The sequence below is a fragment of the Aythya marila genome (genome assembly GCF_965140915.1).
Source record: "Aythya marila genome assembly, chromosome: Z".
NCBI classification, from domain to species: Eukaryota; Metazoa; Chordata; class Aves; order Anseriformes; family Anatidae; genus Aythya; species Aythya marila.
The window spans coordinates 75,551,045-75,574,601 of NC_139080.1; the positions used below are offsets into that span (position 1 = coordinate 75,551,045).

The 23,557-nt window shown below is 41.5% G+C and overlaps 1 protein-coding gene across 6 annotated transcripts in view; it reads right to left on the reverse strand.

Moving 5' to 3' along the window:
* Positions 1 to 23,557, reverse strand: part of PALM2AKAP2 (PALM2 and AKAP2 fusion) — a 263,158-nt gene that overhangs the window by 142,450 nt on the left and 97,151 nt on the right. For 4 of the 6 annotated variants that reach the window (XM_082783186.1, XM_082783187.1, XM_082783181.1 and 1 more), the window contains exons 4-6: positions 10,844 to 10,958; positions 10,239 to 10,260; positions 3,663 to 3,764 (exon numbers count right to left, since the gene is read on the reverse strand). In XM_082783186.1, the coding sequence (XP_082639312.1) occupies positions 3,663 to 3,764; positions 10,239 to 10,260; positions 10,844 to 10,958 (239 nt within the window). The remainder of the gene's footprint in view (positions 1 to 3,662; positions 3,765 to 10,238; positions 10,261 to 10,843; positions 10,959 to 23,557) is intronic. The other 2 variants (XM_082783188.1, XM_082783183.1) reach the window with 1 other exon arrangement.

A 23,557-nucleotide genomic window follows, 5' to 3' on the forward strand; every position in this document is an offset into this window, starting at 1 on the left:
TGAGTACAGAATATCACTGCTCCAAGAGTCCATGTAGCTTGGTATGTTTGTATTTAAACAGAATTAATTAAAGAAAAATAAATTGCTTTTATAATATATTCCTTCAGTCTTATTATTCACACACAGTAGATTTTTTTTTTTTTTGTATTCTGAAAATATGAAGTCTTTTATCAGTGTTAGGCAGTTAATCATGTGGTGCAACATGAATGCCACCATAAGTCTAGACAGAAAACTCAGGTATTGCTGAGTGGGTGTACACTGGCTCCTATGCAATGGTCTCCTATGTGCCACAGGAGTGCAGTCTGGTAGGCAGCCAGGACAAGAAGGGGTCTTGTTTTGTATATGCTGTGCATTTGTGTTTAGACCTTGGTGTCCAGGCAGAGCTGGTTAGATCAAGTGCAGCAACACACAAATATCTACAAGGGGCCAGAGGATGGGGGTGCTGGTGGGTGAATAAGCATTGCTACTGCCGAGAGAGAAGCACTGCTGAGGTCTGGAGTAGGCTGCAGGAGCAGGGATCTTGCCTTGTTCATTGCAAGTTAAGGGAATGTCCTTAAGGACTGTGAGTACTACTAGTTTGGGAGACTTACAGACTAGTTTGTCCATAGCTGCCATGTCCTTGAGTATAGACACCCATTTTTGTAACCAATTAGGGATACCAAATTTCTTATCTCTCTGTCTGTGCTGGCATTATCATGCCTGGGCACCCCACAGAAATCCCAATGACAAGGAGAAGACTGAATGGGTGCTGGGCTGAACTGCATGGAGCTGGATGCTGACCTCCTGGGTGTCTGCCCCATGATGTGATGCTCTGACTCTTCTTCCTCTCACAGGACTTATTGCAGAGCTTGAAAATGTGGTCACTGTCCCAACAGTGCCAGCTGCTGCGTTGGGGTAATCTAGCTGCTCGCTTTAGCCCAGAAGACATGATCTCCCTAATTCTGGGTTACTGAATGTGAATCCAAGGCAGCATTACATTCATAGCAGGACCACACCATGAAGAAGCTCACAGAGCATTGGGTCACTTCCTCGGGACTGTCCCTGCCCAAGATCTGGTGGACAAGTATCCCTCAAGTCTTACGCAAATAATTCTGCCATGAAACCTTCAATCTAGCTTAAAGTGGGAATGAAATAAAAAAGACACAGGCACTACCCCTAGCAATGTTGAATTATATTAACTTGGACATCAGAGTTCATTACAGGAACTCTTCCTAGGGTGAGTGATATCTGAATATCACTTGGCCTTGCCAGGGCTTCTCAGTCACATATTGTACAAGGACTTTGGACACCAAGGACATAAAAAAAGTAGTGTCTAGCCTGTGGTGTAGATGTTAAAACTGGCACACAGGCAGGGTTTTTGAGAGTCAACCAGCCAAACTGAAGCAAAGCAGAGCTGGGAGGAAACACCAGCCTGCCCAGGAAATCACCTGTAATAAGCAGAAGTTCCTGACTTGTTCTGAGCAGCAGAGCCCCACAGAGATGGCACTGCCAGCCCTCCAGCTGGCAGCATCCTATCTCCTTGGAGAGAAGCAGCATCCTCAGCTCCTCTGGAGTTCCTGTCCTTCCCCTCCTCGTTGGAAGACAAAAATACTATTTGGGCCAAGATTTTGAAAGACTCCTAGACTCTTTAGGTAAGGGCTGCTGATTTTCCTGTGAGATATTGTTGAATGCCACATTTTTGCACATATTTTCAGTGCAGATCCTCCCTATTTTGAAGAACTAATTTTATTCAGCAGTGTGTAGTATAAAATGCACTTATGGGCCAGAATTCAGAAGCAGACAGGGGAAATTTGATATTTAAATCACATGGATTTGGCCATATTTAGGAAAAGTTGCAAGATACATATTTTTATATGTAAAAACCAGCACCCAACCTATTAGGAAGACTTTGATCAACAAGTTCCATCACTGCTTGGAAGACTTTCTGCTAATGACTAATCTGATTTAGAAAGTTAACAAGTGTGAAAGTGTGATTATATCCTTTTGTATTTGCTGTTTGCCTAATTTGCTTAAGAATTTGCCACTGACAATATTTTCTTTTCTTCTGTCATGATTTTGCAACAATGTTTTTGGATATTGACATAACATGTACTTTATGACCTGCCCCAGGGATCACATTCAAGCTCCTTGTGCTAACAAATGCATAAATATATCTGAGTATCTTAGAAAGCTGTTCACTAATGAAACACATTGCCATCGGAAAAATGAATAACAGAACCTTGCTTATCTACTGGCATGCATAATGTTTGTTCTCTGCAGGAAAACCTAGCTGCTCAGCTTGTCCAAGTAGCTGAAAATTGAACTAATGTTGATTTCTAAAATGTCTTTATTTAAGCAGAGCTTATTTACTACAAAATAGGCTCTATTAATACAGTACAAAACTATATGACAATAGGGTTGAAACTGAAAGCAGTATTTGAAGATGACAGCCTGTATTCATGGGTACAAGTCCTCTGTACAAGCTTTAATTACAGTGTAACATGATGCAGTGCTTCATGACAACAAGATCCCAATGTGCATTGGAAAGAATCTGGCTTCTGCTTGTTATGTGCTGTAAATACTGAGATTCAGAGGCTTTTTTTTTTTCTTTTTTTTTTTTTTCTTTTTTCTTTCTTTTTTTTTTTTTTTTTTTTTTTTTTTTTTTAGTTTAATCTCAATAGTCTTTAAATTTGTATTAAGATGGATGCTTGTAGTCTTCCCTTGAGTACATGTGCTAGTGCCTTCTCATTACGCTATTGATCACACAAGACACTCTAATTGAGGAATACACGAACAAGGCTTGTGGGTCATCCAGGAATGAAAGAAATGATTGTTCTTTGGGTGTTGACAAAATGGCATAAAACACACAGTGAAGAACTTGCTTTGTAGACAGATCAGGGCAAGCACTAGTGGAAGGAAAGCTTTTGGAATGGTTTGCAACAGGTCCTCTTAACAAAATTACATATCCTGTAGTGCTACACACTGTCTTAGCTGCAGAAACTGCTTTGCTATGCTTATTAACCCATTCTTCAAGACAGTCACCTTTCATTCTCAGTCCCTGGCACATCTTAAGTAGCCACCAGCAAGTTGATGTTGATAGGGAATAGATCATTTAGAAAAGAAGGATCTTGAAAATAAGAAATACATTCAGCTTTTAACAATCAGATTGTCACATTTGGGACACATACGCAATGTGGAAAATAGGTGTTAAAAAAGTCTCTCTATGGTTCCAAGCACAAAATCAGTCATTATAATTTTCCTTAGCCTTTTCCCTGAGAAGAAAGAATGGCATACAAAGCCATATCAAATGACTTAAAGGTTTGAAGCATGAATGGGGACTTGTGAGTACCTGTATGTCTTGATGGGAATTACTTGGGTACAATGGGGGAGGTAAAACCTTAGCTGAGATACCATGTATTTGTACCAGCAGAGCTGGAAGGAACTGAATGTTTCCATGAAAAAAAAGACACCTTTCCTATGCTACTTGTATGTATCTCAAATATATTATTTTGCTAGTACTCATTGGTGCTCAGAAAACCTTGACTTATCTACAACATACAAATCAAATGGCATTTCCTATCATTTAAATGATATCTTGACTCCAGACCAATTAAGGCAATATAACAAAAAAGAGTTCATGGCTACTGGATTGGTATTATAATACTTTGCTCCTTGAGACTTACCAGCTACTCTGCTTGCTCCGTCCCGCCCAGGAACTGGCTCTGCTGTTCGTGAATAGAGGGTTGGGAGTTCAGGGATCTGGGAGTAAATGTAATTTACTGCATCTGGTGTCAGAGAACAGGAAACAGTTAGATTCGTGCTACGAGCCCCAGTGGCTTCATTGCTTAGACAGCAGAGCATTGTCAGCCCTGACAATAGTTGCTGGAGCTTTGTACTAGATAATTGGATCAAAGCAAACAAAGTGCAAAGTCACTGTCGTGTGATTGGTGTTCAATAGACTAGCTGAGGTAGGAGGGAATGGGTCCAGATGACTCAAACCTTGTGTCAGTTGAACACATAAAATTATTTGTCAGGAGGTTCTGGATTTATCAAGTCTGTGACCTTTAAATGTGGGAAATGTTGGGGGATAGAGGGAGAAGACAAGGAATAAACCTAGTGTGATACGTAGAATAAATGACATTTCAAATAGACATATAAAAGCCTAAAAATTCTAGCTTTGGCTGAAAGTGATGACAGGACAGCTCTGTTTGTTTCCCATATTATGGAACTGACATTTGGCTTCTTTGTTGTTAAAGCTAAAATACAGGTAATAATGAAGTCAAATATAGATACTGCCTATAGCACAGGGTGCCTGTTGTGAACTTGAGTAGTTATTCAGTTCCTGACAGTTCTTCAATGCAGCTGTTCATTCACGGAGCATAGACTAGTACAGAATTAGCTTAAAGGTCTGACTTACCTATGGTTGTTTAGCACAAACTAAATATGTTCTTTAGGAAAGCCATTGAAGAAGTTTTATAAATATTTACTGGCAGATGTTTTATGGATGGGTAAATGTAACTTGATAGCACATATCATTCCATTAAGACTCAGTGGCTACATTAAAAGAGGAGCTCAGAGGAGAGATGTGCAAGTAACTGACCAAGAAACAGAGACAAAAGAAAAAAAAAGTCACATTGTTTCCTATCAACAAGAAATCTTTTCAATTTTGTATGGAAAAGGTGAAATTTCTGTTCAAACATAAAGTCCTATCTTGTCTAAAAGAGAATATTTGTTTTCCTCCAGGGCTACTTTGCAGATACATTTTATAATTAAGCTGTCAAACCCTTGATATGACCTGGTCCATGTGGAAGGGTAGAGGCAGAATCTGCCCTCCTCAGTGTCCCTTGTTGCTCTAAGCAGGTGAGATATGGAGATCAGTGCAGGCTGAGAGTGTGAAATGATGAAGGAGAGAGAAAACTAAATGCCATGTTGGTCGCTGCTTTACTGCGTCTGGTAAAGGGAGATGCTCTTGTGATGCTCCCAGTGGGCTAATATTCATCCCAGAAAACAAACACACAAAACACAAAACCAAAACCAAAACCAAACACTGCACCTGGATATACCCTTAGCAAAGGCAGGATGTGTCACCTCTACTCCACAAACCCGCTCTTTTGACAGGAAAATTGTGCCTGCTACAAGAAAAATGCTTTTACTGCCCTAAAAGCCTGCAGTGGCCGTAGATGTGCCATGGTGTGGTAGGCTGGCAATCACAGTCCTGCAGAAGACACTCCACATCTGGAGCTGGAGTTCATGTACATGACTTAGTGAAGGAAGCCCCTTGTAAGAAGCCTCCTCTCCCTCCCTCTGTGTACTTCCTGTGTCAGAGGAGAATGACAGAGAGGCGCAGTACGAATGCATTCAGGAAAGCTAGGAAGCTGTTGCAAAAGTTCAGCTTCTAACAGATGAATTCCAAAAACCTCAGCCAGGGAAATATTGTTTTATTTCGTACTTCACTGGGCAAATGGCAGTCATGGCAAATGAGCATTTATATTTTCAGTGCATAGTGTTTCCTCAAAGTTTTTTATTTTTAGCATTAGAGCCTGGGGGAAATAATTGTTTAGGACACAGCTGACTGAGCAGTGGCCAGTAACAGCTGCTTTCTTTTGCAGGGTTTCTTGCCTCTGATGAGAAATTGGTACAATGCTCGTTGTTGTTATTCTGGGAAATATCACCAGCAAATGAGCAGGCCATTATTGAAAACTGAAGTAATTTCTCAGAAGTAAGAAGTGGGAACTGTTTCTGGGCCAGAATAAGAAGGCACTTTGTATTCTGGAAATGGCAGAAATTTAGAAATTATTCACCCAGTTGAGTGTGCTGCTGGAACGGTACTTTCAGCATACAGTCATCCAGTGACTTGAGAGACAGACGTGTCTGTCCACACTTGGGTGTAATCAATACAGACATGTGTTGCTTCACTAATCAGCCTGACTGCTTTTGTTATCTGTGGGCATATGCAGGCACAGCCAGGATGCTGTTCTCATCCCAGAGCAATGCAACAGGCAAAATTCATTGCAAGTGTATGTTCCTCTGCAGTGCCTGTGCAAGGAACTGAACTGACCACCTTGCCATTAGCATCGCCAAAGCCAGGTCAGTTTTGCAGCTTGGTGGCGAGACTCTTACTCTGATGCTCTTCATGTCTGTGGATCTTAGTATGGGTTTTGTTTTGATTTGTTTTGTTTTGCCTCCTGTGTCAGGAAACAATGCCCATGTTAGTGTCAGCTGCCACCAATGTTGACTCAGTTTAGAAACTTTTCTGGATGTTACTAAGAAAAAAAAAAAGTTGCTTGAGGGATACTGAAAATCTCTAATTACTGGGCTGAGTAGGGATGCTGTGGTGGGGGTGAGGGTGGTGGGATTCTCACATACTTTCTTCTGAAGCACATGGTGGTGCCACACGTCAAAGATGGGATGTTTGACTAGGAGTTGGGGCTCGATTCATTCTGTCAGTTCCTATTTCCCCTCACCCCCTTCACCCCAGATGAAAAGAACATGCTCATTTTCCTTTTTCTCACTGGCAACAAGGTCTGTTTCATTTAGCACCTCTAAAAGCAATAATAAGAGAGCAATTTTACAAGGAGCGACTGAGACACAATTAGCATTTTGTTCGCATGGGGAGTAAGACAGAACGTAAATCAAAGCATTTGAACTGACTCCATTCAATACCTTTGTTTCAACCTTTGATGAGTTATTAATATATAAGAATGCCATAAAACATATCCTGTGGCTTTTTGTACTGCTTAAAATAAACTGCATTTTAGGATTATGGCACTTCTCCATATGATCAGACAAACAAAGTGCTTGGGAACACTTACGGGACCCAATAATCCTTCAAGGGTGCTTACACAAAACCAAAGCTTCAGAACTGCTCAGAACAGCTCCTACACAGAGGCTCATGACCAGATGCCAGATGAGCCCATTTTCCAAGGACTGGATTATCTTTAAAATGTCTGACTACCACTAAAACGAGTGCCTAAGGCCTTCTGTACATATCAGCCCCCAGGGCAGGGCTGCTCCCCCTGTGAAGCCATCTGGGGCTGCTGAGGGTTTGGTCAGAGGGAACAGAGACTGTGACATCCCCACCACATTTGTAAGACCAGGAGCACAAGGCTAAGCAGGCAGTTTTGCTAAGAGCTGTGTGGCCTGGCTCTGAATGTAGCTGGGTGGCTGGTGCTGCCGTAGCTGTGGCAGCCATGCATTCTCACAGATGCAGGTCTGATTAAAAAGTTGCTTATCTTTTGGGTTTTCGACTCAGAAGCATGGAATCATGGAATATCCTGAATTGGAAAGGGCCCGTAGTTATCACCTAGTCCAACTCCTGATTAAAATCATACAAGTGAAAAACAGTCATTGAACAGGTTCTGTAAGACACATGGAAAGCACCCTACGAAAATCTGCTTTCTGCTCCTCCGAGGACGTGCTCCTCTGCTTTGCTGTTGGGCAGCAGTGCTGATCCAGATTGGAGCAGAGGAAACCAGACGAGCCTCTAGGCAAGGCGCTGTGAAATACACTATCCAGGTCAGGTTTCCAGAGCCACATATTTGCCAAATATATGCTAACACACGCTGGATGCAAACCGAGGTTTGTGTAGTCTGTACTTACTGCAGTTGTGGCTTCTGTGTGCTGGCTGAAGTGGCAGTGTGCAGTTTGCATACAGACAGCTGAAAGTTGCAGGGGATGAACTCACCCAAGGGCAAGTACAGCAGCCAAGGGAGCCACATCAGATCTTAATGGGGCTTTGATTTTATATGCACATTGAGCCAATGCACATTGAGCCACAAACACACACAGACATGGAGTAAGAGCTGCTTTATTTCACATGGTTATCTGTGAAGGCAAAATGAGTTCATTCCCTGGAAAATGTGGGATTTGTTTAGTGTGCCTGGGTGATCTCAAGCTCAGAAATGCTCTTTGCCTAATGCAGTCATTTCCTGGGAAGGGTGGGAAGGACACTGAGAGCCACTTGGCTGGTCACTGTTGCTCATCACAACTTCTCCCCTTTCCTCATTGCCTTCACTTGGGCCCTCTGGAGTCTGAGCTCTCTGTAGCTGAAACACCATCACTACCATATATATAGCACAAAAGCATGCACAGGGATGCAGTGGTGAGGTAAACCACTTTCTGCGCCATCATCATGTATAGACTAGAGGGACAGACGGACCACAGCAAACTAATATGAGATTTATGGACTCAAAGTCTTTTAGGATATGGCAGTAATTCATGTATGTGTAGGTTTGTGTATGTATTTTACTCAGCTTTCCTGTACTATGAAATGACTCCTCCCATTTTTCCCTGCAGCATGTGTTATACAGATGGTTAACAGACAGATGACAGGTCTGCTACAACAAAGCAAGCCTTACATATTTTTGAAAGGAAGAAAACTATGTTATCAAACTGCTCACAGCTAGCAATGTATGTTTCCACTTCTTACTGTGATCAGCTACCCCCACAGACTGTTGTTGGACAGAAGTAAACAGAGGACCAGCTCTGTTTTTTCAACATGGAGATGGATGGCCATGCCATATCTACAGTGGGAGGCAGGCCTGGGTCAACAGGATGGCCAGCAGCCTCGATCTTCTTTAGAGCATCAGAGTACAGTTTGCTTCTTCATAAAACTGTCTAAAGGATGACCCAGGCCCACCTCAGCCCAGCAGGACCGATTGTCAAGAAGGAGGGATAAGACATGTAAACAGAGGGGCTGGAAGAGAAGAGGTACTGGTTTAACTTATCTCTATCCCCTGCTCCCTCTGCTTACACATTATGCTGTCAGCAGTCTGTTGCCTTTGACATTATTTTGCAGTTTTCTCTTAGCCCTGCAGAAATCAAAAACTGTCCTTCTGGCTCAGTCCATGAGGGTGAGATCTGCTGAAATCAGGCAAAATCTGGAGTGTAGTGAGGTTCCCCTTGAGCCCAATGAAGTACTACAAAGTAGGTATGCTATGGGAAGAGTCCCTGTGGGAAACTATGGCTTCACATGTGCTAACTGGGGTTTTCTTTGGTTCCTGTTTTATCATAACACCCAAAAAGAGGCAGTCTATGTCTTGCAGGAGTCACAAAAGTTCCTGTCAACTTTGGGTGCTAATTCCCGTAGGCACTGATTCCTGTTTTGGAAACTTACCAGTGATAATGAAACTCTGCACAGGCACAAGATATTTGCCATTCTGGAACTTTATTTGCTTTTTGATAGCCAACTTCAAATGCTTCGTGAAGGAGGAAACATAAATTCTTACAAAGGAGTATCCTACCTGGGACTTCTTTGTTTTTTGGCAACTGGAATTAGCCTAAACCATGAATTATGCTATTAATTGGAGTGAAAATTTCTGAACTGGATCTTTGAGCTAAAAAGAAAACCTACTTACTAGGTAATATTAATACCCCCCAAAAGAAACTCCTCTAAACAGATCTGAATCATCTCATACACTGTATGTTAACCTTCAACTGTGTCCTATATGGTAGGATCATCCTACATATTCCCTGTCTATGCTTAAAGTACAGATGGACATGGCTTTGTCAGTAGCTGGAGGACCTAGTTGTGGCCTCAGCATTTCACATCTTGTCAGTTCGAAGATAGGTCCCGAAAATAAGTGTCTAGAGTACTGATTTATCTGTAGGTGCAGCAGCATGCTGTCCTTCCTGGGTCCTAAGGGTCCTGGAGATGCACTGCAAGGGTTTATCTAGCTCTTGGGCAACCAGCCACGTTTATGCTCTCCCAGACACATACATTTATTTCTCAGTATTTAGACTGATCACACATAATGTAACACTGAGTTCATAAACCAGGAGTTACTACATCCTCATCCACCTAAGCAAGGATTTCCTTCTGTGACATCATCACACAGAAAGTATCATTCATTAGTGAAATAATCTAATTTTAATCAAAAGCAAGTTGTTCTTGCAAATGAGGAATATTCCACATTGTATTTAACAGGTTATGAATAGTATGAACACATGCAGGGGAGAGGATTTATCATGAGTAGGTGAAAATGGAATTTGTATGATGTCTATTTCAAGCCACACATGACTTTCTTTTCCCTTGCATGCACATAAAAATAGCTGGAGCTCTACCAAAGGAATACTGCCCCATAGGAACAGTGACATTTGTACTTGCACTATAGCAACACCACAGGACAAGGTAATGTCTCTAGCAATAAATCAGAAGCATGCAATTAACAGAGGAATCCCCATTCTGTAAACTTTTGCAACAAAGCTATGTAACAACTCTTGCTAACCTCAAAACAAAACAGAAATAAAAAGGCACTTACCACCATCCTGGTGTGCAAAAGTCTGTGAAGAGAGAAAAAAAAAAAAAAAGGAAGATTGGTTAAAACATTCATATTTTGGGTAAAATTTGCATGAAGTCTTGATTTTTTCTGCTATGACTGCTCATAAGGCTCTTTGTCATTGTTAAATGGGAACGTAGGGCTGTGGCTCCTCAGGTTTGGATGCAATTAGGGGCCAAGGGAGAGGGACATGGTGTAACTGAAAGGAGAACATTCACAGTTTTTTGTAGGCAATACCATTCAGAAGTGGTATCTGTGGCACTTTGAGATGACTTCCAGGCATCCTGATTATCTTTCAGTGGTGCCGAAAGCTCACATGGTTTCCCTGCAGATAAGCTGTGGAGAAACCCCTTTTCGAAAAGGTTGGAATGGGAAGGGGAAATGCAAATAATGCACCCAAAGTAGGTCTGACACTTCTATATCTCTTCTGCTCTTGTTCATCCTGGTTTGAGTTGAATGCTCTGTAACTGGCCACAACCTTCCTGTAAATGCTGAATTATAACTGCTGGTTTGAATCACTTCTAACAGTCTACCTTGATTTCAATCTATGCCCCAAGTGTCTTTTTTTTTTTTTTTTTTGTAAATACCTTTTGCAAGTTGTCAAAGGATTTCTCAGTCTCCTTTAGCTTCTCCAAAATGATTTGTTCTTTGGCAGATATTTGGGATTCCTCACTTTCTAATTTCTGTATTTCTTGTTCCAGCCTGTGGAAGACATACAAACATGCACATATACACAAAAGCAAAACATGTAAAAACTATTTTGATGAGCTGTAGTTGCCTAGGTATCAATTAGCATTTCAAATGTTATCAGGAACACCTTTCATACTTGTTATTCACAACTGACTTCCAAGAACAAGAAGGTCATGTAAATTGTTTGTAAAATAGATCTATTCAAGAAAAAAACAATACATTTCTTATTATGCATTTCTGCAAAAATATGTGCAGATTAACTAAAAATATACCTCACTTTTCCTTCACCCTGATTTCTGTAACATCTCTTAGATGTACACTTTCATTTTAGAAGCTTCAGTACTGGATATAACCATAAAAAATCAGTAATGATTACAGGAACGGGTATTTTTTACTATCACTATACTACAGACAATGGAACTGGAAACAGCTGTTGGAAGCTGGCAGTCAACCAGTTGTATTGGTAGTTATTCTAGAACCTGCACTTTGTCCACCTTCCAAAGCAAAACCCATGGGTTGGTACTTCCTTCTAGGACAGCCAAAAGCCTTGGATATCTATCCATGCTTCATGTTGTTACTAGATGGTACTGAGGACCCTAGGGGCTTCACATAATAAAATGCACAGGGTGTACAGAAAGCAAGCATTAAGCACTCACATTGATCTTGTCGTTATCTAACAGCACTCACTTCTTAAGATGTGATTTGGCATGTACTTTAACCAGAAACATGCGGGGTTAGATTCTCCATTACTTTAACTCAATCCTCCTTTTATTGCCATGATTTATATCAGTAATATGATGCAATATTGTCTTTTTTTTTTTTTCCCCTTCTATTTTTTATGTATACCACTATCTCTATTTTTTTTTTTCCAAAAATGAAAAGGAAAAAAAGAAAGGATCCGTAAAATTTGAGCTCAGAGGAATACTTTCAGTTATCTGAGACTTCAAACAGTTACCTTCAAAATGAGCTGTAGCTGCTCACAGCTTGTTGGACCATACTTCTGTGAAACATTGTCCAGTATTTGCACAAAGAGACGTAGCCCTTCCTTATCCACAGCTCCTAGCTCCTGCTTTTCTGTCACCATTTCCCACGTGAATGACCAGGCCACTGATCCAGGCTAAAGTGACATATTTTTGCTCTTCCTCAACTCTGCTTGGCGCAGGGCTTCATTAATGCTTGTTCAATCAGAAGGCAGAGGACAAGGAAAAAGCAACCATGCTCAAACAGACAGGAAAGAATTGCTCTTCTCAGGGTCTTGACAGCTTGGGTTGCTTGTGAAATTAATATGTCTAAATATAGATTCAGGGGTCTAACTCTCAAGCACCCACCTGGGAAATTTTTCCCTACTTTCTGGTAGTGCAAGGACAAAAGATTCATGGCACTTGCTGAGAATGCTTTAGAGTAGAGGGAAGTCAAAGAGTTGCAGCCTCAAGTTGTTGTGGATTGAAAAAGGGCAGATTTTGCTCTCTTGGAGTATGCGAATAATGAACAACCTCAAATTCCTCATAGTCTGTCAAACTGCCTAGTTTCTTTCTCAAAGGAAACCCCTTAATGTCCAAATATAAATGACCTAACTTTAGTGATTTTAAGAAGCACTGCTTGGAACTGTAGTTCCAATCCACTTCACGTTTTCTCCAAATTAATATAAAAATCTTAAGAATACAAAATATTTTGTTCTGCTGCAATGGAACAATTTGATATGGGGTGAATTTTTCAGAGAGAGATCTTTCAAAAATACCATTTCATCTCAAGTTTTCTTCCCAGGATTTTTATTTTTAATAGTTATTGAAGTGAAAACATCATTTGTCACTGAGGTCAGTCAAGGCCACACTCATGTTTAATGAATTTAGAAATCAACAGAAAGGTGTCTTCTTTTCCTTCCCCGTTCCTGTGACTGATTAGTACACCCATGTATGTTTATACCTCACTAATAAAGGCACTTGAATTATTCTGTTCTGATGAAATTACATTGTTAAGCTGGGTGAGTGGGGGTTTATTGGTATGTTTCTTTCTTCCTAAGTGAATTGCTCAGCAGCATTTCCAGAGTACCTATTGTATAGCCTGGTGCATTTTGCTAGTCATATGATGGAGGAGGAGACTGGAAAATGGGAGTGTATAGAAGTCAACACCACCAAAATACATGGGAAGAAAGAGGTTTTATTTCTTTCAAATGAGCTGGACAGTAGTTAAACATTTATGACAATGAAAACACTAAGTATATGTGGAGTAAGGCAACTCATTTGATGTGGATAAGTCTGTAAATGCATGTAGACTACTTGCAACTTGAGGTGATCGTAAACATATTTGTTTTTATTTTTATTATTTCTTTTTTGTGCACTGGCCCAAAACTGTGGAAATTTTGTCATGAATTGTTTGTACTTCCAAGAAAAGTTTGCTTCCAGACGTGCATATGCACATATGCTCATGCACTTGCATATGCACACTCAGCATTTGCTTAGATTTATTATTTCTTACTTTCTAGCTATCTGCTTTTTGTTGTTGTTTTTACTTGTTTGTGTCCCTTTTAACCTTCCCTTCTGGTTTATTTCTTCAAATTCTGCTGCATTCACGTCAGACTACTGTTGTCATTAAAACAAGTTATGCAAATGAAACATTAGATTACCCTATTCTGATGACATTTTTTTTCCCCTGACTTTTCTTCCATTCCTTCTAAAAGTGGTAATAACAGCAATTTGCTAAAGAGAGAAGGAATTGAGATCTAGCTGCCAACATTTAGAGACTTGGGTAGAGCTGATAGAGACACAGATCTCCTATGTGGCACTGAGTAAGAATGCATAAAAACACAAACCTTAAGTGTAAATTGCCCTTCTTCCACTGAAATCTGTGCAAGCAGACTGAGAGTCTCCTAGGCCCTGTGTAAAAGCCCTGTCTAGTACCGGAAAAATTGATACAACCAGCTAAAATACTGAATTCCTATTTGTGGCAGGAAAACTGTGGATCATTCAGCAGTGTTCAGCAAGAAAGTACCATGTTACACAGCACAGGGACATTTACCTGACATTAATATCCACAGGAGGTTGTTTTATTCCTTTCACTCATTTTTATACCACTTTCAGCTGTAATCTTTAGGTTTAGAGGCTGAGGTAACGTTGCTAGGGTACCAGAGGTAGCAGAAATACCCAGGAGCACAGTTTCCATGTTGTATATATTCATTAGTAAACTACCTAGTCATCATAGACCTCACTGGAAAATATTTATTTGGTAGGCAGCTAGAGTCTTCACTATCTCCTTTAGGCTGCCTATTTGCATAGGAGCCAGCAATGCAAAAATTAAAATCATAATACAAACTGAAAGTTGGTTTGCACCCCTTATTTTTATTTTTTTTTTTAGTTAAATACCATACCACCAAAATTGCCAAGGGACAATGAGAAACACCTGCTATTTTAGTAACAAGATACAACAGACACATGCAAATTTGGCCTGAGAAACAAAAGCACTAATATCACATCAGTTTTGGGCAGCATGCCATATAATGTTCTAAACAGCAATAAATCCATCAGAGTACACATTTGCACGCACATACATATACAAAGTCCTTACATTCTTCCTGTGTAAGCCTGCTAAATATTCAATAATGTCCCTTTCTTCTAGCCCAGTTTAAAAAGGATGTGTTTTAATTGTCATTTGACACCTGGTAAGGAAACCCTGTAATTCCCTTCTTCCTGGCTTCTTAGCAGATTTCAGGCTATAGTTTGAAGGACAGCCACAACAATTAAGCCACCAAATAAACAACTACAGCATCAGGAGTGCTGTAGAGAATAAATATGAAAGAAAATGGAGTTCAAGACAGAATAGAGGTGGTGTAAAATGAGCCATTAGTATTGCTGTTTCTTGGTCCAAGTAGTTTTCTGATGACCAGGATCTGCTAAAACATAGCCAAAATGAGAAAAAATGGTTGTGTAGCTGGGAGTTGGTTTGTCATGGGTAGTTCTTCACAGTGGATGTACACAGAGCCCTGTTTCCCCAGGGACCACAGGAAGCAAAAGGGGAGATTCTGTCACTCAGAAACCTAAATGTACCTGGCCTCTGGGCCGTCTGGGTTATGAAAACCATGTAGTGTCCCATGTGTTGCTTGGATTCCACACCAAGAATAATGGTCATTAAAACTAGTAGATCCACCTGGCCTTGTTTATGGTGATGTCCCACTGTGAAATGGAAGACATTCTGAGCAGAACCATTCGATACTGCAGGGGAGGAGGGTGCACACCTACAAAAGAAGTCTGGTCTGTGCCTGGTGGGATTTCAGCTGGTGTCAGTAGGGTGCGCAGTCACGTTTCTGAGAGAACAGGGGAAAGATGCGAGTGAACTTTCCTGCAGAGACACTGTGATCAGGGACCAAACTTGCTCTTGGTGAGCACAGAAAACAGTTTAATTCAGGTGACAAATGGGGGCATTGAGCAGGGAGAGCTAAGTGGTAAAGAGGGAGGAAAGGTTTGGTACTGTGGTGTACAAGATGGTGCATTTATGTTTGCACTCAGTATCCAGCAAACATTATGGGCTCAGCTTGGTGCTTCAGTCTGAAGGGGGTGAATGAATTATCTTTAGGTGAAGGATTTCATCTGTTTCCCATGTTAAGATGTTGAAACCCATGGATTTGGGCTCCTCTCTGATGAAAGGCAGAGTCTGTTGTGGTACAAGGTGCCTTTAGCTTGATCCTAGGAAGGACCCTGAGCAGTATCCTCAGAGCACTCAGACAGCTGTGTGGATCTACAGTCCTTGCAACAAGAACACACAGACCTCAAGTAAGCAGCACCATGCCTGAGGACAACATAGCCTCCTCTGTCCAGATCATCAGCTCTTACACACACATGCTTTCTGGAGATAACTGCACTTGGGAGAAATGCTGCTTCCCAGCAGTGTTCTATTTTTATTTTTATTTTTATTTTTATTTTTATTTTTATTTTTATTTTTATTTTTATTTTTATTTTTATTTTTATTTTTATTTTTATTTTTATTTTTATTTTTCATAGTGGGATAGTAACAGCATTATAAGCAGGGAGAACAGTGTCAGGTTTAAAGACCAGTTCTTTAGCCCCTACTAGCTCTGCATGACGGGTTGTACCCCACAAACTGAGAAATACTCATGCCATTTCTGTAGTGAAGAAAGAGGCATAATAGAAATGATGTCTGTGGCATACACACTGATGTGTCAGTGGAAAAAAGAACATTAATCAGCATGAATAAGGAAAATATACAAATATTCAGAACTTACGAGGAAAACAGGAAAGACTTAATCAGAGTAAACACTCAAAGGGAAAAGGTAACGGATGCGTATGTAGAGTGGGGGTTGGCTCAGCTGCAAAGCCTGTATTTTGCTTTTGCTTGACTGACAACCCAAATCAACCTGGTATAAAAGGCACAAAGAAGTCATGGGTCTGTATGTCAATAATTTGTGCTGCATCTCTCAGAGCTGAAAATCTGACGTGTTACACGTGGTATTAAAATGGCAGATTCACAAGCAGAGAACTGCAACAAACCCCTCTGATGCTTACTACACAGAAAGTTGAACACCAAATTCAGGGAGACTTGGGCTTGCCAGTAGGGATGAATCTGATCTCTGCTCAGACTCAGTATGTGTCTAGTCCTCATGAAGCTTTTGGCCCCAGAGCAAAACCAGAAAGTGTGGAAGTCTTTCTTCTCTTATGGGCAACTGAGACTTAACATGCAGGGTCCATCTTTCCAAAAGCACAAAGCCACGTGCCTTTTACTGCAGTGCAAAAGAGTGCTGGCTAAAATGCTTGACCCCACGGATGTCTTACTCCTACTTCTTAGTCACTATAAGGGATTTTTAGGGCAGCAGGTTAAACTACACCCATTCAGAATAACCTCAGAAAATTAACTTGCAAGGGAAGGAATGAGAAACTTTGAATCAGGGTGGGGAACAGATTCCCTCTGCAAGATGTGCAAAGTCTTGCATCTGGCCTCTGTAAACCAACACAAGCAGAGAAGGTATGAGGAACTGCACACTAAACCCCAATCCAGAACCTCTGCCCTTGATGTTGTTCCTACATCCATAACTACTGCCAAATGTCAGCAACCTAGATGTAAACCAAGAAATGGGACCACTTACTTATATGCCACAGCCATGAACAGCACCCTTCTGCTGCAGGAGAGTGGGAAATCACTAACTAATACCTGGTTTATTTTCAGCATTGGCTTAATTTCTTAGCAAACACTGGCTGTGGTGCTACAACCAGGTGTAACATCTGTGGATGTCTCCGTGTATCTACATGTGGCTAGTGCTGACAGTGAAAAAAGTGCTTGATTTCAGGTCTGCTGCAGGATCTGAAAAGGGATTCCAGAGATGAGCAATTTGGTGCCTCTTAGTTTAGTCTTTCTGCAGAGCTCATCCTTTTTGAACAGCTCACCCTCAAAGAGGAAAGCTGGCATTGAACATCTTATGATTTCCAAAAGGGTGTTGTTTACAGAGTGCAGCTGATAATCAAGAGCAGCAAACTTAATTAGCATCTTTGAAAAGGAAAAGCTTCCATGACTGGAATGACTGGGAATACATTATCACTAATCAATAGTTGTAAATGAGATTCAGGCATGATGCTGAATGAGTTGCTCTGGAAATCTATATGAATCTTCCTGGATACATAGGAAGGGAAAACATTCCTTTCACCAGGCAAAAGTTACATTCCAGTGCCAGCTGAAGAATATATGGAGAGAGGAAAAAGTCTGTAAAACTCCATCTGTTGTTTACTGTAGAAGTGTACGTGCATATGAACAGAAAGAGAGCTGTGTATTCATATTTTACATCTGCCTGATTTAGGACCAGGTTAGACCCTGCTACATTAAACAAATCAAGGCCAGCAATTCAAGTATTGGCCACAGGATTTCTTCAGCTAAACATGGTGAGCTGTAAAAAACAACAACCTTTATTCTGAGTTAATAAATTGTTGCCTGCTCTGGATGTAGAAGGTTTTGTGGAGAGCTTTGATCTGGAATTGCCAAAGTTATATGGCTGAGTCCTTTCCTTCCCAAAGAAACACCAAGTTGGTGTACTAATTTATGTCAGTGGTTTTTAATTTGTCTTTTTTTTTTTTTTTTTTTTTTTTCTTATTTTTTTCATTGCCTGCTTTTTCCCTGTTTTAGAAGCATGTTTTATCTCATTCCAGTATCACCTTCTCATATGACCTTAATACTCTGCTTCTTGCCCCCATGGTATTTACAGCCCACACTTGTTTGCAGACATTTAGAAATATGAATCTTCCAAGGCCAGGTTCTTCCAGTCTGCTTCAAGCAGATGTCTCCAGCCTGCATGAGGTTACAACCTCAAAGCTTCACAGGCCACACCGCCCTGCCCCAGGAGAGGGCTAGCCACCAGCTGGAAATTGGTGAATCAGCATGTCTCAGATGCTTGCCCTCACAGAGGAGCACCACATTGCTTGACACTCCTTTGGGAAATGGAGGTGGAAAAAAAAAATCTTTGGTCTGAACTCAGCCCCCTGGCCACTCACCAAGGAGGTGAAAGAGCTAGGAGTCTCCTTACTCTCCTCTCACCTGCTTGCACTTGAACTCTTTGGTCTGAAAGTTCCCATTTCACTCCTGAACACGCTCCATAGAGGACCTGGCAGATCTTACTGAGTCCCTTTATCTCCCTGACTGGCTGAGTAAAGACCCTGGTAGCTTAACCCACCCCAGCAGAGCCTGGCTCTCCTCTTGGAGCACCTGTGCTTACAGCAATAAGCAGCACAATTGCCTTGGTTTCTTGGCCAAGCACTGTCAACTGAAAAAAGTTTTCCGCTCCTCCCGGTGAAGAGGTTAAGCACGGTTTTGTGTCATTGCTTCACCATTGCTATTGTTTTCTCTTCCCTCAGCCCTGAGACAGGACAGGCATGTGGTTCCCCTCCACACCAAGCCCTGTATGCGGAGGTATGCACTCAGAGACTAGAAAAGCAACACAGGTGTGGCCAGCTCTGTGAAAAACAGCTCGCTGAGATGTTGCAGCTATGCACATGAAAATTCATTTCAGTTTAGTAACAGATGCCAGCAGCTCAGCTGTACTGTGGGCTGCATTATTTGTAGCTTAGGAGAGGCTCAAGGAATAAAGGGAGAGCAATTGAGAGATGACTTTAGAGTGCCCCTAAAGGCTGGCTGGGTTAGCACGGGTGCATAACCCAAACGCACGCTTGGCTTTATGCAGCACCCACGCCAGCAGCTGCCAAGGAAGGAGGATGTTTGTGTGCTGCTCCTACACATGCCATTGCAGTGGGGATACACATTCAATTACCTAGCAGCGTTGAGAGGGAAGTCAGGGAGCCTAGAAAAGGGCATGGGTTTTACCTCCACTTTCATATTGAATGAAGAGAAGTAAAAAAAATTCATGAAAGGTATTTGCCCTGAAGAGGTTTCAGCCCTCCTTGTACAGGCTAGTAAAACTTTTTTTTTTTTTTTTTTTTTTTTTTTTTTTTTTTTTTTTGTCTCCAATTTACAAAGCCAGCTGAGCAGCAAACCTGAATCCTTTGTGTTGTAGCAGAGTGGCCATGAGAAAAGCCTTGCAGCCAGCTGGTGCAAGGTGGGCTCTGTAACCTCCAGGTGAAGTGGTTATCCACAGTAGAAACTTGGGCAGGTGCTGGTTATTTATTTTATATCCTTATTAAAAATTACAGCTGCTTCTGGAGGGGCCATGCCAAAAACACAATAAACTTCAGCAAGCTTGGATGCTGCACCAAAAAGTGAAATGCATTGGGCCAGGAAGCCTGTACACATACCTGTGGAGAGATTCCTTCCCTGCTTATTTTAGCACCCCTTATCCCACCTACCCTACAGGGAGATTAGGTACCTGCTGCTGTGTAGGCTCCAACGCACTGTCCAAGGGATCAATCTTTTCTTAAATTCAGTGGTGAGGTTTGGTGGTGGCTGCTGGAGGGCTGAGGCACCCCCAGCAATTGTTCAGGGTTTGACTGCTCTTCTGACAAGCAGCAACCATACTGGGACAAACTCTCAAAAGCAGAAAGGTCATTGAGCAATCAGGGAGCTGGAGAAATGCCACAGCCAACAGAGGAATGTTGATGCTAGAGCTGAGCTAGCTCCTCAGCCCCAGCACACTGATACTGTTTTCTGCTGATACAGAGCAGGAGAGCAGAGGACAGAAAAACAAGCTCTAAACCAAGCCTGCCCATCTCCTCGTCCATTCCTTTTCTTCCACCTTTTCTCTTTCTTTTCCTTCCTTCCTACTGCTTGCTGCATCCTTTCAGTCCTGTGTCCCTGGTGGACCCATCTGTTCACCACCCCAGCTCCACTGGTTATTTCTCCAGTTATATCACCCTAGTTCCCATTAAAACGTTATTCCCACGTGCACTGTCTCCTCATTGTCCTTTCTTTGCTTTTCTTCTCTCCTTCAAATAAGACAAACACATTCACATTTGACCACTCACTCCTATCTGCTGGCTGGCTCCCTTGTTGCTTTCGCTAAAGGGTACACACGTCAGTAAAGAAAGACTCAGAGAAGAGGAAACCATGATTCACAGGGGACCAAGACCCTTCCAGCTTCTAGGGTGAGGCCTGATAAAAGTGTACATCTATAAAAGTTATAGAAAGGGTAAAATCTAAACACCATCTGCAGCTGATGAGAACAGTCTTACCTCACGGGAGGTAGTTCTTGTGTCCTCACAGTGTAGCAATATGTTATACGTAACTATATCTAAAAGTATATATGATATAAAGTGTTTTATAACATGCTATAAAATATAATTTATAAAATATGATGCATGGATGTAACAGCCTAAAAATTATCATTTTCCTTCTGTTGCATTTCTGCTTGCCATAACCTCTGGGAAACGATGCACCAATACAGACACCGATGTTGAGAGATGTCAGAAGCAATGGGCATCGTGTCAGCAGAGTGCAGGTTTCAATCTGTGTATAGGAGAGCTTTCAGCTGAAAAGGCCTGGGCAGAACTTTACAAGTCCACCAGAGTCAAGAGAGTTAATGGATTTTTGAGACACTTGGCATTGTTTCTGCTCCTCTATGCTTCCTTGCGGTGTGCTTGAGGCTGTTTTGCTCAGAGGGCAGCACTGGGGTGCAGAAGGATGATGCATCAGGGCCACTGCACGCAGGCACTCCCTGGGCTGTTCTGGTCTCTGGTTATGACCACCCGAGGAGAAGCAGCAGGAGCCTGTATTACTCAGCCTCTTCGTGAAGATGCTCAGCAAAGACATTTTAACAGTGCCATACAAAAACCCAGATGAATGAATGTGTGCAAACTTTCTGAGGAGAAGATGATTTTACACACCTAGCAACTGACCTAAAAAAGGTCATTTCTGCCGCCCATATACATATAGCAGAAGAAAGTATGTACTACTGTTTTTCCCTGTTGTGAAGCACGATTCCTTCTGAGATGTATTTTTCTTCTTGTGCTCAGTTTATAGTAACAATTCTTTCCATCTGTCTTGAGCCAAAGATTTTTATTTTTTTTTTTACTCTCAGTGATATAAATATTTTTAATGTAAATATTATTCTTCCTCTGATCTACCTATTACTTAGATTGCCTAGAATGGATGCTAAGACAACGTGGCTGTAGTTACATCAGTATTTGCTTGTCTCTCTGCAGTGCAAATGCTCACATGGTGCTTAGCAAACTCAGGCTCTTTGTTCTGTTGATAAATATAGTAATGGCATAGCTGTGAAATAAAAAAATATCATGGACAATTCTATTTTTCTGAGTATGCTGATAAGATGCTGAAGTCCTTTATTGACATGAAGAAATGCACACAATTTTTGGTATGGGCTTCTTTGCAAGTGTTGTACTTTTGAAGAAATTATTTGAAATTATGCACTGAACTCTACTGTAGTATCTCTGCTCTGACTGTTTGCACATGGTGTCTAAGTAAACACAAGAACCAACAAACACAGTATTACCAGCCTGCATTAACCCATTCAAGTTGATGAGAAGATTAATAGAAATTTAAGGAGAGTATATGCTTGTTGTTAATATACATGTTGGATTTATGACAGTCCAAGCCTAACCAGGAGTAGCTGAGGGACCACCTTAAAATGTTCTGATTTGAATATTTGCACTAGTGTATATATACATGCAACTATATGCAGACTAATTGAAGGACAAGCTTTTTCCTGGTACAGGCTGCTCTTTTTTCCTCTTGTGGATATTTCTTGTCACTCCTTGAATTCCTGCACAGGTATGCTCCACGCTAGGCTCCAGAGCTCTCTGGCTCTGCTCAGAGTTACAGCAGCTTGTTCTTCACTGCCCACAAACCAAGTTTTCATTCCCATCCCATATGGGACATTTTGAACTCCTCCCTATCCCCATCATGTCTGGCTCTTAGCAATTTAGGAGCAAATGGCTCTTTTGTATAGCTATTGATTATCTCTGAAACTCTGCAATAGCTGTTTATTGAAAGAGCAATGTTGTCAAAGAAGCAAGCATGGGGTAGAACTGCTTTATCCCTGCTGTAGCCTCCAGAAAATCACTTTGCCTGCCCATTTCACCATCTTGATCCAATATATTTTGCCAATCCTATATGGTCCAATCATATGTCAGACCATGTTTCTCCCAGGCAGATATGTTAGCTGTTGTTATTAATTCCAGGTACTCATGTACATGTGAGGTTTCTAGGATCTTGGTTTGACTTGAGTCATATTGGCTTCTAATGGCTGCATGGGTTTTTTAGTGGATTTCTGGTGCAAATAAATAAATATCTATTTACTTTCTTTATGAATATTCTGCAGTGGTTGCCTAAAGCATGCTGTTGCAAGGAAGATGGTTCCTTTAAATCTATTTATTGGCTTAAGAAGTATGTGCTGCCCTGCACCCAGCACTCTGACCTAAATCACCCTGTGTGATTGATGGAATATAGTCAAGGAATAGGTGTCTGAGAATAACACAGAAAATGAAAATGAGCTCCAGAGAATTCAGGCTGCTACACAGAAAATGTGCAAACCCAAAAAGAGGTTTTATAATTGGTGTGATGACACCTTCCAGCTATCTTGGCCATCGTGTGTCTGTTAAAACCCAACTACTTTATTATGATGAAGAGCTGCAGCTTACAGTGTTCACATCTGCCTTGCTCTGGCTTTTTGTACCCAACCTTTCATTGCCTTTTGTGTTGGATTTTAGTCACAGATTGCCTGAACCTGTAAACACCCTCAGCAGCCCCCAAAAAAATGGAGCTAGATGGGTATGTACAGCTGTAAATCAGTGTGCCTTAGGCACTGAGCTTTACTAGGTCCCTGTAAAGATTCCCCATATTATGTGCCCCTTGCAGTTACACAAATGCATTCCCCTGCATGTCTGCCAAGAGCAGAACAGGGACAGGAGCGGCACGGTGGGGCAGGAAGGGAACACCCAGTAGGAGCTGTTGCTTGTTTTGTTTGCTTCTTGTCACAAACAGTTCCTTGGACTTGAGAGCTGCAAATCTATTCTCTGCTGTCATTCACTTCCAGGAACTCACAGTCCATTTTTCTAGGGTGAAGGCAGGTGCGATGTGAAGAATGTGTCCTCTGGGAATGGACAGCCTGTCATGCACCACCAGCAATGAGCGAGTCACCAGGCTGCAGCTGCCCTGACCTGCTTCATTTGTCTGAGCTACACTACAGCTCTCATTGATTTTTTTTTTAATTGTAT